At 42.2% G+C, this 16,902-nt stretch overlaps 1 protein-coding gene across 1 annotated transcript in view; it reads left to right on the forward strand.

The window, feature by feature from the left end:
- SLC24A1 (solute carrier family 24 member 1) overlaps positions 1–14,482 on the forward strand; it is a 57,393-nt gene extending 42,911 nt beyond the window's left edge. Inside the window, 3 exon segments of the mRNA XM_040415786.1 lie at positions 8,993–9,082; positions 12,961–13,127; positions 14,233–14,482. Coding sequence (XP_040271720.1) covers positions 8,993–9,082; positions 12,961–13,127; positions 14,233–14,482 — 507 coding nt within the window.
- Positions 14,483–16,902: the final 2,420 nt, after the last annotated feature.

The following is a 16,902-nucleotide window of genomic DNA, read 5'->3' on the forward strand; positions in this document are numbered from 1 at the left end:
TAAATCGTTGGTTGTTACAATAAAAAATGTCAGTTAAATATATCATATAGGAGACACACACAGTGATATTTGAGAAGTGAAATGAAGTTTATTGGATTTACAGAAAGGGTGCTATAATTGTTTAAACAAAATTAGGCGGGTGCATAAATTTGGGCACTGTTGTCATTTTATTGATTCCAAAACCTTTAGAACTAATTATTGGAACTCAAATTGGCTTGGTAAGCTCAGTGACCCCTGACCTACATACACAGGTGAATCCAATTATGAGAAAGAGTATTTAAGGGGGTCAATTGTAAGTTTCCCTCCTCTTTTAATTTTCTCTGAAGAGTAGCAACATGGGGGTCTCAAAACAACTCTCAAATGACCTGAAGACAAAAATTGTTCACCATCATGCTTTAGGGGAAGGATACAGAAAGCTGTCTCAGAGATTTCAGCTGTCAGTTTCCACAGTTAGGAACATATTGAGGAAATGGAAGACCACAGGCTCAGTTCAAGTTAAGGCTCGAAGTGGCAGACCAAGAAAAATCTCGGATAGACAGAAGCGACGAATGGTGAGAACAGTCAGAGTCAACCCACAGACCAGCACCAAAGACCTACAACATCATCTTGCTGCAGATGGAGTCACTGTGCATCGTTCAACCATTCGGCGCACTTTACACAAGGAGATGCTGTATGCGAGAGTGATGCAGAGGAAGCCTTTTCTCCGCCCACAGCACAAAAAGTGCCGCTTGAGGTGGGCTAAAGAACATATGGACAAGCCAGCTTCATTTTGGAATAAGGTGCTGTGGACTGATGAAACTAAAATTGAGTTATTTGGCCATAACAAGGGGCGTTATGCATGGAGGAAAAAGAACACAGCATTCCAAGAAAAACACCTGCTACCTACAGTAAAATATGGTGGTGATTCCATCATGCTCTGGGGCTGTGTGGCCAGTGCAGGGACTGGGAATCTTGTCAAAGTTGAGGGACGCATGGATTCCACTCAGTATCAGCAGATTCTGGAGACCAATGTCCAGGAATCAGTGACAAAGCTGAAGCTGCGCCGGGGCTGGATCTTTTAGCAAGAAAACGACCCTAAACACTGCTCAAAATCCACTAAGGCATTTATGCAGAGGAACAAGTACAACGTTCTGGAATGGCCATCTCAGTCCCCAGACCTGAATATAATTGAAAATCTGTGGTGTGACTTAAAGAAAGCTGTCCATGCTCGGAAGCCATCAAACCTGAATGAACTAAAGATGTTTTGTAAAGAGGAATGGTCCAAAATACCTTCAACCAGAATCCAGACTCTCATTGGAACCTACAGGAAGCGTTTAGAGCAGGGATGCACAACCTGCGGCCCTTGATACCATTCTGTGCGGCCCCCAATCATCTGGTAACAGATATACAGTTGCAAGAAAAAGTATGTGAACCCTTTGGAATGATATGGATTTCTGCACAAATTGGTCATAAAATGTGATCTGATCTTCATCTAAGTCACAACAATAGACAATCACAGTCTGCTTAAACTAATAACACACAAAGAATTAAATGTTACCATGTTTTTATTGAACACACCATGTAAACATTCACAGTGCAGGTGGAAAAAGTATGTGAACCCCTAGACTAATGACATCTCCAAGAGCTAATTGGAGTGAGGTGTCAGCCAACTGGAGTCCAATCAATGAGATGAGATTGGAGGTGTTGGTTACAGCTGCCCTATAAAAAACACACACCAGTTCTGGGTTTGCTTTTCACTAGAAGCACTGCCTGATGTGAATGATGCCTCTCACAAAAGAACTCTCAGAAGACCTACGATTAAGAATTGTTGACTTGCATAAAGCTGGAAAGGGTTATAAAAGTATCTCCAAAAGCCTTGCTGTTCATCAGTCCACGGTAAGACAAATTGTCTATAAATGGAGAAAGTTCAGCACTGCTGCTACTCTCCCTAGGAGTGGTCGTCCTGTAAAGATGACTGCAAGAGCACAGCGCAGACTGCTCAATGAGGGGAAGAAGAATCCTAGAGTGTCAGCTAAAGACTTACAAAAGTCTCTGGCATATGCTAACATCCCCGTTAGCAAATATACGATACGTAAAACACTAAACAAGAATGGATTTCATGGGAGGATACCACAGAGGAAGCCACTGCTGTCCAAAAAAACATTGCTGCACGTTTACAATTTGCACAAGAGCACCTGGAAGTTCCACAGCAGTACTGGCAAAATATTCTGTGGACAGATGAAACCAAAGTGGAGTTGTTTGAAAGAAACACACAACACTATGTGTGGAGAAAAAGAAGCACAGCACACCAACATCAAAACCTCATCCCAACTGTGAAGTATGGTAGTGGGGGCATCATGTTTGGGACTGCTTTGCTGCGTCAAGGCCTGGACGGATTACTGTCATCAAAGGAAAAATGAATTCCCAAGTTTATCAAGACATTTTGCAGGAGAACTTAAGGCCATCTGTCCACCAGCTGAAGCTCAACAGAAGATGGGTGTTGCAACAGGACAACGACCCAAAGCATAGAAGTAAATCAACAACAGAATGGCTTAAACAGAAGAAAATACGCCTTCTGGAGTGGCCCAGTCAGAGTCCTGACCTCAACCCGATTGAGATGCTGTGGCATGACCTCAAGAAAGCGATTCACACCAGACATCCCAAGAATATTGCTGAACTGAAACAGTTCTGTAAAGAGGAATGGTCAAGAATTACTCCTGACCGTTGTGCACATCTGATCTGCAACTACAGGAAATGTTTGGTTGAAGTTATTGCTGCCAAAGAAGGTTCAACCAGTTATTAAATCCAAGGGTTCACATACTTTTTCCATCTTCACTGTGAATGTTTACATGGTGTGTTCAATAAAAACATGGTAACATTTAATTCTTTGTGTGTTATTAGTTTAAGCAGACTGTGATTGTCTATTGTTGGGACTTAGATGAAGATCAGATCACATTTTATGACCAATTTGTGAAGAAATCCATATCATTCCAAAGGGTTCACATACTTTTTCTTGCAACTGTATATGTAGTTGTATATCTATGTCTTGTGGCTGCTCACATGTATCTTTCATGTATTTTCCCATTAGATGGGAGTACTAGAAGTGTTACTAGACATTTATGATATATACTGTATGTTCAATATGCCATAAAAATTGTATTTCAGTTGGTAATACCCCTTTAAGTTTTATTTTCGGCCCTTGGAATTGGTTCAGGCTCACAACGTGGCCCCCAACCAGAAAAGGTTGTGCACCCCTGGTTTAGAGGCTGTAATTTCTGCAAAAGAAGGATCTACTAAATATTGATTTCATTTCTTTTTTGTGGTGCCCAAATTTATGCACCTGCCTAATTTTGTTTTATTTAACTAACATTTTTTATCGTAACAACCAACGATTTATACAGGAAAATCATGACGATTAACAAGGTTGCCCAAACTTTCGCATCCCACTATAATTATGAATTAAAGTATACTAGTTGCTGTTTTAATACTTTGTTGTTGCCACTCAGGTGATAACATGATACGGGCCAGTATTCACTCTATAACATATTGCCCACTTTGTATATAGTCAATACAGATAGCCACTGATGAAGGATTAAGCCCGTACTCCGAAACGCATCTGGCGTTCAGAATCCACTCGCAAGGACCCACTCATACAAAGAACGTTATGGATATGACAAATAATTCTCTATCCAAGGATTGATGAAGCGCTTCACACAAAGAAATCCGGTCTGAGTTTACATCTACAGGATCGAGGCAGGTAAAACAACTGAGTGACTCTCACTGCACTCGTGAAGCGCCGAGCAAGTTCCCTGAGACACGTGGGACGCCGAGCGCATATAACCCAGACTTCATACATTACAGCCGTACGTACCAACTCCCGGTCTCCATGCCAGACACTGTACCAATTGACGTAAGCATATATCGCTAATCATCATGTGGGATGCCACAAGTGAACAACACTGTTATCCTCAACTAACAGTAAGGCTGCGTTCACACGGGCGAGATTTCCGCGCGGGTGCAATGCGGTAGTTGAACGCATTACAAACGCACTGAATCCGGACCCATTCATTTCAATGGGGCTGTTCAGATGAGCGATGATTTTCACGCATCACTTGTGCGTTGCGTGAAAATCGCAGCATGCTCTATATTTTGCGTTTTTCACGCAACGCAGGCCCCATAGAAGTGAATGGGGTTGCGTGAAAATCGCAAGCATCCGCAAGCAAGTGCGGATGCGGTGCGATTTTCACGCATGGTTGCTAGGTGACAGTCTATTCACTGTATTATTTTCCCTTAACATGGTTATAAGGGAAAATAATAGCATTCTGAATACAGAATGCTTAGTAAAATAGCGCTGGAGGGGTAGTTCCCAGTCTCTTCTGATGAGCTGTCGGCTAAAGGACCTTTGGTGACGTCAGATCACATGCTCCAATCACATGGTCCATCACCGTGGTGATGGACCATGTGATTGGAGCATGTGATCTGACGTCACCACAGGTCCTAGCCTGTAGTTCATCATTAAAGAAGTAAAGAAGAGATCGGGAACTACGCGGAGGAGGTGAGTTAATTATTATTATTTTTTTTTAACCCTCAATTGATTACCTACTATGCATTCTGTATTCAGAATGCTATTATTTTCCCTTATAACATGAATAATACAATCTACATTACAACTAACCCAAACCTGAACTTCTGTGAAGAAGTTCGGGTCTGGCTACCACAGTCGGTTTTTTATCACGCGCGTGCAAAACACATTGCACCCGCGCGATAAAAACTGAACATCGGAACGCAATCGCAGTCAAAACTGACTGCAATTGCATTCCTACTCGTGCGGGTTTGCCGCAACACACCGGGACGTATCCGGACCTAGTCTGGACACGCTCGTGTGAACCCAGCCTAAGTACAAACTATGGACACAATCGTCAAGCGGGCACGAGGGGTGGTATTTCGTCACAATTTGCAATAGCAAACAATATAGGATCTTGATTAATTTGTAGCATTAATTGCGATATAGCCCACCGTCAAAGTGTTGGTTATATACTAAGGCCTCTTTCTACGGATTAGGTCCGGGTGCGTTCAGTGAAACTCGCACCATTTTACAAGCAAGTTCAGTCAGTTTTGTCTGCGATTGTGTTCAGTTTTTTCCGCGCGGGTGCAATGCGTTTTGATGCGTTTTTCACGCGCGTGATAAAAAAACTAAAGGTTTACAAACAAAATCTCTTAGCAAAAAAAATAAAGGGAACACAAAAATAACACATCCTAGATCTGAGTTAATTAAATATTCTTCTGAAATACTTTGTTCTTTACATAGTTGAATGTGCTGACAACAAAATCACACAAAAAACAAAAATGGAAATCAAATTTTTCAACCCATGGAGGTCTGGATTTGGAGTCACATTCAAAATTAAAGTGGAAAAACACACTACAGGCTGATCCAACTTTGATGTAATGTCCTTAAAACAAGTCAAAATGAGGCTCAGTAGTGTGTGTGGCCTCCACGTGCCTGTATGACCTCCCTACAATGCCTGTGCATGCTCCTGATGAGGTGGCGGACGGTCTCCTGAGGGATCTCCTCCCAGACCTGGACTAAAGCATCTGCCAACTCCTGGACAGTCTGTGGTGCAACGTGACGTTGGTGGATAGAGCGATACATGATGTCCCAGATGTGCTCAATTGGATTCAGGTCTGGGGAACGGGCGGGCCAGTCCATAGCATCAATCCCTTCGTCTTGCAGGAACTGCTGACACACTCCAGCCACATGAGGTCTAGCATTGTCTTGCATTAGGAGGAACCCAGGGCCAACCGCACCAGCATATCGTCTCACAAGGGGTCTGAGGATCTCATCTCGGTACCTAATGGCAGTCAGGCTACCCCTGGCGAGCACATGGAGGGCTGTGCGGCCCTCCAAAGAAATGCCATCCCACACCATTACTGACCCAATGCCAAACCGGTCATGCTGGAGGATGTTGCAGGCAGCAGAACGTTCTCCACGGCGTCTCCAGACTCTGTCACGTCTGTCACATGTGCTCAGTGTGAACCTGCTTTCATCTGTGAAGAGCACAGGGCGCCAGTGGCGAATTTGCCTATCTTGGTGTTCTCTGGCAAATGCCAAACGTCCTGCACGGTGTTGGGCTGTAAGCACATGCCCCACCTGTGGATGTCGGGCCCACCCTCATGGAGTCTGTTTCTGACCGTTTGAGCAGACACATGCACATTTGTGGCCTGCTGGAGGTCATTTTGCAGGGCTCTGGCAGTGCTCCTCCTGTTCCTCCTTGCACAAAGGCGGAGGTAGCGGTCCTGCTGCTGGGTTGTTGCCCTCCTACGGCCTCCTCCACGTCTCCTGATGTACTGGCCTGTCTCCTGGTAGCGCCTCCATGCTCTGGACACGACGCTGACAGACACAGCAAACCTTCTTGCCACAGCTCGCATTGATGTGCCATCCTGGATAAGCTGCACTACCGGAGCCACTTGTGTGGGTTGTAGACTCCGTCTCATGCTACCACTAGAGTGAAAGCACCGCCAGCATTCAAAAATGACCAAAACATCAGCCAGGAAGCATAGGAACTGAGAAGTGGTCTGTGGTCACCACCTGCAGAACCACTCCTTTATTGGGGTTGTCTTGCTAATTGCCTATAATTTCCACCTGTTGTCTATCCCATTTGCACAACAGCATGTGAAATTGATTGTCACTCAGTGTTGCTTCCTAAGTGGACAGTTTGATTTCACAGAAGTGTGATTGACTTGCAGTTATATTGTGTTGTTTAAGTGTTCCCTTTATTTTTTTGAGCAGTGTATATATATACAGTTGCAAGAAAAAGTATGTGAACCCTTTGGAATGATATGGATTTCTGCACAAATTGGTCAGAAAATGTGATCTAATCTTCATCTAAGTCACAACAATAGACAATCACAGTCTACTTAAACTAATAACACACAAAGAATTCAATGTTACCATGTTTTTATTGAACACACCATGTAAACGTTCACAGTGCAGGTGGAAAAAGTATGTGAACCCTTGGATTTAATAACTGGTTGAACCTCCTTTGGCAGCAATAACTTCAACCAAACGTTTCCTGTAGTTGCAGATCAGACGTGCACAACGGTCAGGAGTAATTCTTGACCATTCCTCTTTACAGAACTGTTTCAGTTCAGCAATATTCTTGAGATGTCTGGTGTGAATCGCTTTCTTGTTGTCATGCCACAGCATCTCAATCGGGTTGAGGTCAGGACTCTGATTGGGCCACTCCAGAAGGCGTATTTTCTTCTGTTTAAGCCATTCTGTTGTTGTTTTACTTCTATGCTTTGGGTCGTTGTCCTATTACAACACCCATCTTCTGTTGAGCTTCAGCTGGTGGCCTTAAGTTCTCCTGCAAAATGTCTTGATAAACTTGGGAATTCATTTTTCCTTCGATGATAGCAATCCGTCCAGGCCCTGACGCAGCAATGCAGCCCCAAACCATGATGCCCCCACCACCATACTTCACAGTTGGGATGAGGTTTTGATGTTGGTGTGCTGTGCCTCTTTTTCTCCACACATAGTGTTGTGTGTTTCCTCCAAACAACTCAACTTTGGTTTCATCAGTCCACAGAATATTGTGCCACTGCTATGGAACATCCAGGTGCTCTTGTGCAAACTGTAAACGTGCAGAAATGTTTTTTTGGACAGCAGTGGCTTCCTGTGTGGTATCCTCCCATGAAATCCATTCTTGTTTAGTGTTTTACGTATCGTAGATTCGCTAACAGGGATGTTAGCATGTGCCAGAGACTTTTGTAAGTCTTTAGCTGACACTCTAGGATTCTTCTTCACCTCATTGAGCAGTCTGCACTGTGCTCTTGCAGTCATCTTTACAGGACGGCCACTCCTAGGGAGAGTAACAGCAGTGCTGAACTTTCTCTATTTATAGACAATTTGTCTTACCGTGGACTGATGAACAGCAAGGCTTTTGGAGATACTTTTATAACCCATTCCGGCTTTATGCAAGTCAACAATTCTTAATCGTAGATCTTCTGAGAGCTCTTTTGTGCAAGGCATCATTCATATCAGGCAATGCTTCTTGTGAAAAGCAAACCCAGAACTGGTGCGTGTTTTTTATAGGGCAGGGCAGCTGTAACCAACACCTCCAATCTCATCTCATTGATTGGACTCCAGTTGGCTGACACCTCACTCTAATTAGCTCTTGGAGATGTCATTAGTCTAGGGGTTCACATACTTTTTCCACCTGCACTGTGAATGTTTACATGGTGTGTTCAATAAAAACATAGTAAAATTGTATTCTTTGTGTGTTATTAGTTTAAGCAGACTGTGATTGTCTATTGTTGTGACTTAGATGAAGATCAGATCACATTTTATGACCAATTTGCGCAGTAATCCATATTATTCCAAAGGGTTCACATACTTTTTCTTGCAACTGTATATATATAAAAATATATATATTCTTATAAGAGAGCCTTGCTATACGAAGGATTCCAAATATGTATGATCATAACTATATTGACTATATCTGTATTGACTATATACAAAGTGGGCAATATGTTATAGAGTGAATACTGGCCCGTATCATGTTATCACCTGAGTCGCAACAACAAAGTATTAAAACAGCAACTTGTATACTTTAATTCATAATGGAGAGCCACACAGATGATAAATTAAAAGGGACTATTATCCCTAGAGATACCATCACGTATTGGAAATATTTCTATTCTATTTTTATACACATTTTTATTATTATTTTATATATTTTTTATGGTCAATAAATATCGTCTCCAGGTGGTTCCAATTGTTTGATTGGCTGTCTAAATGATACAATTTATATATATTCTATACCGATAGCTTTATCCCTTGCAGTGTTTTTATCTATTTTTACGGGGTATTGTTTTTTGTGTTACTACATTAATAAAGATGAAATATTTTTAACATAATATTATCTTCACTTTCAAGTGAATTAGTCCAAGGCAATGTTATTATCAGCAGTCTATGCACAAACTAATTATCTGTCCTTTCATCACTCTGTCACAGAAATCAAGAAGGTTTTTCATCCTGACATTCCTGGGCTCAATAATGTGGATTGCTATATTTTCATACCTCATGGTATGGTGGGCACATCAGGTGAGGCTGTAGAATGGTACACACTTATGGACTTAATTATTATACAAAGACTTGAAAAAGTCTTCATACCCCTTGACCTTTTGCACCTTTTTTCACCTTACAGCCACAAACTTAAATGTATTTTATTGGGATTTTATGTGATATATCAACACAAAGTAGCAGGTATGTGCAGTGTTGGAATGGGGTGCCTAGGGCCCACCAGTAAAATTTTATTCTAGGGGCCCATGTACAGCTACATGCAAATACTACCTGCTCACACAGCAGCAGGCAGCTAAACAGGGTAGTTTACTAAACAATCTACCTAGTTTTTATATGGACATAAACTGGTTTAGATGTTGTACACCTGTCTATGCCTACTGCAGTCAGTTTACTGTATCATGTGCCACTTGTGCAGAGGTGGGGGCTAGGGCACACCCTGCTTAGGGGCCCTCCGGGGGATTCACCTGTTCCCCTGTGAGCCAGTCCGAGCCTGAGTATATCTGAAGTGAAAAGAAAATGATACATGAATTTCAAAAAATTTTATAAATAAAAATCTGAAAAGTGTGGTGTGAATTTGTGTTTTGCAAAGGAACTTTGTGCCCCAATCTGCGCCAGAAATACACCTAATTTAGGAGTATTTATGTTTAATAAATGACCCCCATAGTGTTTTGTTCAACTTTGGTCTCATCTGACCAGAGCAAACTGAAGAAAAAAAGTTAATTCCAGCCTCCGGATAAAACAATGGAATCCTTTATTGAAGAATAGTCATAAAATCCAAGTATGCCAAACACATAGGGCCAAATTTATCATTAGCTCAAGTCAGAATAATGGAGTGAAAAAGTCGCAAATCGACAGTTTTCTGAAAGTGGGCGTGTTTTCTTATGTAAATGAATCTCTAGACAGATTTACTATTGGGACTATTTAAAAAGTCAGAAAAAAGTCGCAAAAAAATGCACAATTTCACTCCAGTGAGGACCGTGCTTATCTTAGGCGACTTTTTAATAGAAAATGTGACTTTTTCGTAAAGACGTGCGACTTTTGTACAGCTGCTTACTGACGGATAAACTGCTACAGTCAAACCACATTTATTAGTCTTAAAGGGCCGATCATAAATCTGTGAAAGTGGAGTGAGCTGTCAGAGTAATGATAAATCTGGCCCATAGTGCACAGAAAAACGCACCTCCTGCGTTTTGAAGATCCTTAGTTGTGTTATATACATCCGAAACGCATCACAGGAGGTGCGTTTTTCTGAGCACTATGTGTTTCACATACCTGGATTTTATGACTATTCTTCAATAAAGGATTCCATTGTTTTATCTGGAGCTGGAATAAACTTTTTTCTTCAGTTTACATTTGTTGGAGTGCCGCACTTTTCCGTTCCCCAGATCTCTGCATTGGAGTTGGCTCTTTGCCTCATCTGACCAGAGCACCTTCTTCCACATGTTTGCCGTGTTCCTTACATGGTTTGTGGCAAACTGCAAACAGGACTTGTTATGGCTTGTAGAGTGCACTACTAAGGCTAGGTCTAAACGACGACATTTTGTCGCACGACAATATTTATAATGATAGTCTATGGTGTCGCACTGCGACATGCGGCATGCTGCAACTGCGACACCTTAGACTATCATTATAAATATTGTCGTGCGACATCAATGTTGCAGTGTCGTTGTGCCCTATGTGTCGCGCGACAAATGTCGTCGTGTAGACCTAGCCTAATAGTTGTCCTGTGGACAGATTCTCCCACATAAGGCTACTTTCACACTAGCGTTCGGGGCTCCGCTTGCGAGTTCCGTTTGAAGGCTCTCACAAGCGGCCCCGAACTGATCCGTCCAGCCCTAATGCATTCTGAGTGGAGGCGGATCCGCTCAGAATGCATCAGTTTGGCACCGTTTGTCCTCCGCTCCGCAGGCGGACACCCGAACGCAGCTTGCAGCGTTCGGGTGTCCGCCTGGCCGTGCGGAGGCAAACGGATCCGTCCAGACTTACAATGTAAGTCAATGGGGACGGATCCGTTTGAAGTTGACACAATATGGTGCAATTTTCAAACGGATCCGTCCCCATTGACTTTCAATGTAAAGTCAAAACGGATCCGTTTGCATTATCATGAACCAAAAAAAATTAAATTCTTTTTTTTTTTTCTTCATGGTAATGCAAACGGATCCGTTCTGAACGGATCTAAGCGTTTGCATATAGGTGCGGATCCGTCTGTACAGATACCAGACGAATCCGCACCTAAACGCAGGTGTGAAAGTAGCCTAAGCTGTTGATCTCTGCAGCTCCTCCAGAGTGACCATGGGCCTCTTGGCCACTTCTCTAATTAGTGCTCTCCTTGCCTGGACTGTCAGTTTAGGTGGCCATGTCTTGGTAGGTTTGCAGTTGTGCCATACTCCTACCATTTTCGGATGATGGATTCAACAGTGCTCCGTGAGATATTCAGAGATTGGGATATTTTTTTATAACCTAACCCTGCTTTACACCTCCACAACAACAAAACTCTGAGGCCGTCACAGAACAGCTGTAGTGATACTTAGAATAAATGACACACAGGCAGAGTCTATTTTCTAATTAGGTGTCTTCTGAAGGCAATTGGTCACACTGGATTTTATTTAGGAGTATCAGAGTACAGGGGGATGAATACAAATGCACGCCACACTTTTCAGATTTTTATTTATTAAAACTGTTGAGAACCATGCATCATTTCTTTTTGCTTTAAAAGAGCTTGTGCAAAAATTACTATAAATGGTGAGTAGAAAAACACAGAAGTTAAATACTGCATGTTTTGTGCTGTAAAGGAGTCAAAAAGTGGCAGAAATATACCGAAACTACAAGAGCTGTAACTGTGGAAAGTCTGAGAAGTCTTCAAACCCTTTCACATTTTGTGGCCTTGTGATCACGGTGGTGACCAACCACCCAATGGTCACTCTGGCTGAGTTCCAAAGATCCTGTACAATCCATTCAATTTGTAACAGTAGTTTCCTTGTTAATTGCTATTGTATGTACAGGGTGAACAGGCACAAGATACCATGCGCCTATATGTGGCCCAGCAGGAACAGGCATCAGCTCATCCTCGTCAGAGATGGATTATAGGCCACACAGCAGTCGCCTTTCAATGCATTTTACATGAACAATGCTTGATTTTCTTAAAAAAAGAAATCAACAAAATAAAATTGGGGTAGATTTATTAAGACTGGGATAAACAGTCGGGCATTGAAGTGTAATGTGGGCATCGTTCATGGCATGAAATTCCTCAGCTGGGCAATATGGTTCACACTACAGGTTGTACTGTCCACTGGCCAGTACCAAACAAGACCGCTACTGCACACAACATAGCTTACTTTTACACTTGTTATTTCCGGTATTGAGGTCCGGCAGAGGATCTCATTACCAGAATTAAACAAATCCGCTTTGATTCCGCACATCAGGATGCATCCGTTCCGTTAGGTTGCGGTTGTGTGAAATCAAAAATGAAAAAAAGAAAACGGATCCTAAATAAACTGATCCGTCACCATTGACTTACATTTTTTTCAGCGCTGGATAGTTTTTTTTTCCGTTTTTATGACCGGACACTAAACCACAGCTTGCTGCGGTTGTTTGTCCACTGACAAAATGGAATGCTGCCAGAACGGAAGACATCCTGATGCATCCTGAACGGATCTATTTCCATTCAGAATGCATAAGGACTAAACGGAAACGTTTTTTTCCGGTATTGAGATTCTCTGCCTGATCTTAATACCGGAAAACAACAACACAAGTGTAAAAGTAGCCTTATTGAGATAAATGCATGGAAATCTAGGAAGTAGTATAGGTAAAGGTACAAAAAGATGCACCTACATCACCACAGAACAATTCAACATCACCATTCATTGTGGCAAGTTCTAACTATGCATTATTTCTGCCAGGTGGGGGAAACCATTGGCATTTCAGAGGAGATAATGGGTCTTACCATACTGGCTGCTGGCACTTCAATACCAGATCTCATCACCAGTGTAATTGTGGCAAGGAAGGGACTGGGAGACATGGCTGTGTCTAGCTCTGTAGGAAGCAACATCTTTGACATTACTGTAGGGTGAGTATCTAGAACTGCAGAGCTGAATATTGTGTGCAACTCTAAAAATGTATGAGGTGGGATCACACATGCGGGTTTTGTGGCAGGAGTGAATAGTTGAGAATGACTGGCCTTTATTAATGTTATATGCCTCCTTCTTTTGAATCCACTCCTGTTTGGCTCAAAAAAGTTACCATACAAACTTTTTGCCCTGACATTTTTTTTCTTTTGACTTGTGCAACATTTTTAGCCCATTTCTACGGCATTTTCCCCTACTGTGTTTGAGCACCTGGTATATTGTTTGCCTACCTTGCATGTCCCGTCACTTGCATTTTTGAAACAGGGCAAAAATAAATAAATCTTAGGATATCTATGGGACAAAAACACCAGAACACGAAGGAAAAACGCCACACATAGAGCATGTAATGGTTTCAAAAAATATCACTTACCCCAACAAATGCACCTCAAGTGACAAGAATGCCACTACAAAAAAAAGCATGTTTGTACTGTTTAATTACTCCTATGCAACCCAAAGCAAAACATTTAAATAAAAAAATGCCCACAAAAAGCCTAAGGCCCCTTGCAGACGAGCGTGAGTGGATTAGGTCCGGATGCGTTCAGGGAAAAATGCGCGATTTCGCAAGCAAGTTCCCTTTCGGTTTTGCCTGCCATTGCGTTCAGTTGTTGTCGCGCGGGTGAAATGCGCATTGATGCGTTTTTTCACGCGCGTGATAGAAAACTGAAAACTTCTATGGGTCCAGTGTTGCGTGAAAAACGCAAGTGATGCGTGAAAAGCAACGCTCATGTACACAGACCCATTGAAATGAATAGGTCCTGATTCAGTGCGTTCACATCACGCATTGCACCCGCGCGGAATTCTCGCTCGTGTGAAAGGAGCCTAAAAATGCCAAAAATGACTATGCCTTATGTAGATATGTTCTCCTAGAAAAAAAAACTATATGAAATCCGTAATATCATCCAGTGGAACAAGATATGGATTCTGGAAGTACAGTAGGGCCTCAAAGACATGTGTGGAGCCATAAGTAATTACATGAGGCTCTAGTCTGATTGTTTGGCGGAATAAACCCATGTGTGGTCTCACATACTGTCACCATTTTGTTTTCAGGCTGCCCGTTCCCTGGTTCCTGTTTTCAGTATTTAACGGTTTCAGTCCTGTGGCGGTGAGCAGCAATGGCTTGTTTTGCGCAATTGTCCTCCTCTTTCTCATGCTTCTCTTTGTCATATTCTCCATTGCTGCCTGCAAGTGGAAGATGAACAAGTTTCTTGGACTCACCATGTTCACTTTGTACTTTGTGTTTGTGATCGTCAGTGTCATGCTGGAGGACAGGATAATCGTCTGCCCCATATCTATATAAAAGACACCCACTAATTATAGAGCATCCACTGAACTGACCTCATCCAACATTCATATATATGGTGCACGCAGTCATAGAGCAAACCTCATCAAATATATTTTCTTATTCCTATTTTTTATATGTACATATTGCTACTTTACTTAGTAACCAGCACTGCACCGACCTAGATTATGCCCCGTGCCCTCCACCTAGAAATCTCTAACCCATCCTTGTATATGGACTATACAAGCACATTTCACTACACTGCCGCCATTAGAGATGCCTGCCAAGCAATATGTGAACCTTGAATAAGATGCCAGTTTATAAACATGTTAAGTAAACTGAAATAAACCCAATCTGATTCCCAATGCTGTGACTGCAAAGTTAATATGCACATAAAGGTATGTATTACCATGTGATATCTATCGTGTAGTGTTGGAGTCGGTCCAAATGTGACGGATTTTCTGCTGAATAAAGAAAATGCGCAACACAAATCTGCCTAGAGTCATGTGGATTTAGTGTGGATTTTCCAGCAGAAGCTGAAAAATAGAAAATAAAAAATAAATTGGATTTAAAATCTGCACCTGCGAATTTGGCTGCAGATCCACGTGTGACTCTGCATCACTACATTGTTTGTGGCTTTTCTTGCAGATTCCCCCCCCCACCCCATTGAAGACAGTGGTAAAAAATTTGTATCAAACAGCGAACTGTCTGCAACAGAATCAACATATAGTGGATTTTAAAGGACATCTGTCAGCAGATTTGTACCTATGACACTGGCTGACCTGTTGTATGTGCGGTTGGCGCCATGTTCATATGTGCCTGCATTGCTGAGATATAATGTTCTAGGAGCAACGGGGGCGTTACCATTACACCTAGAGGCTCAGCTCTCTCTGGAACTGCTGCGCCCCCTGCATTTTGATTGACAGGGCCAAGCAGTGTAAATGTGATCACACCTGCCTGGCACTGTTAATCAAAGTGTAGAGGGCGCAGCAGTTCCAGAGAGAGCAGAGCCTCTAGGTGTAATGGTAACGCCCCCGTTGCTCCTAGAGGCTCATTTGCATAGATTGAAACATCATTATTCTCAGCAATGCGGACACATATGAACATGGGACCAACACAGATGCCTTCAGCCGCCAAGCACACATGTAACAGGTCAGCCAGATGCCCTTTAAAAATGTCTGCAGTGTGGATGTGATTAGGGATGAGCGAATCTACTTCGGATGAAAAATCCGTACAGTATTAGAATGTATTGGCTTTGTTGAGCCAAAGTTATTACTTTGCGAGACTTCTCATAATAACTTCAGAAATTGATTTCTACTGTAAAAAACTATTTCCCGAACTCGGGTTTGGGAAATGTTTTTTTACAATAGAAATCAATTTCTGAAGTCATTATGCAAAGTCTCGCGAGACTTCGCGAAGTAATAACTTCGGCTCATCGGAGTCAATACATTCTAATACTGTACAGAGCGCTTGCTCCGTACAGTATTGAAACAAAGTTTTATGCGAATCGACTTCGGATGTTTTATCCGAAGTCGATTCGCTCATCCCTAGATGTGATCATCATGTGGATGAGATTTTGTGGAAACTCATCCACTTGCCTTTTACTGTATTGTACTGTGGATTTTACCTGTGCAATCTTTTCCATATGAATTCACCAAATAATGGGAAAAACAAGGCAGGAAAGCAACACAATGAAAAACACAATATATTTGCCCGTAGAAGCAGTTTTTGAAACATTTTACTGCCAAGTGCAACAAAGCTGTGTTTCATCTTTTTTTTTCTTAAAGCCAAGATCACAAATAGATTAAAAAGTTGAAGTTTTGGATAGGTCTTTCCATTACACCTTTTCTATATTTAGCATCCACTGCTAGTTTTGGATGATATGTATCCCATGTACTGTAGTTACACCATTAAAGCATCTGTCAGTGTGATCAAGCCTAATTCACCTGGTAGGGTTCAAACCGATGTACCACTGCAACATAATAGTTACTTTTATTTGTATGCATGTGCGGTGCTTGGAGCACTGGAGGGGCTGGCCTAGCCTCTCGGAGCACTATTTCCCCTCCTCTTCTTCCCGGTCACCTCTCATTGCATGATTCACAGGGCCAGGCACCCTCACTGTTCTGGTACCTGGCCCCAAAATCTCGCGCTTGTGCGACTTCACTGTTGCATGTGCAGTTGATCTCAGAAGGCTCTGCACTGCGTAAAACGCAGATTACCTAATTTGAATAAAAATAAAAGTAATAATTATGCTGCAGTGGTTTATCTGTTTGCAGTAATAGAGGGCTAATTTTATTCCCCATGATGAACCCTACCAGGTAGCATGCCTGGTTTAGTATGGTTGATCATGGTGACTGATGCTCTTTAAGGCTAGGTCTACACGATGAAATATTGTCGCGCGACAATTTTTATAATGATAGTCTGTGGTGTCGCACTGC

Source organism: Bufo bufo, chromosome 1, assembly GCF_905171765.1.
Source record: "Bufo bufo chromosome 1, aBufBuf1.1, whole genome shotgun sequence".
Taxonomy (NCBI): Eukaryota; Metazoa; Chordata; class Amphibia; order Anura; family Bufonidae; genus Bufo; species Bufo bufo.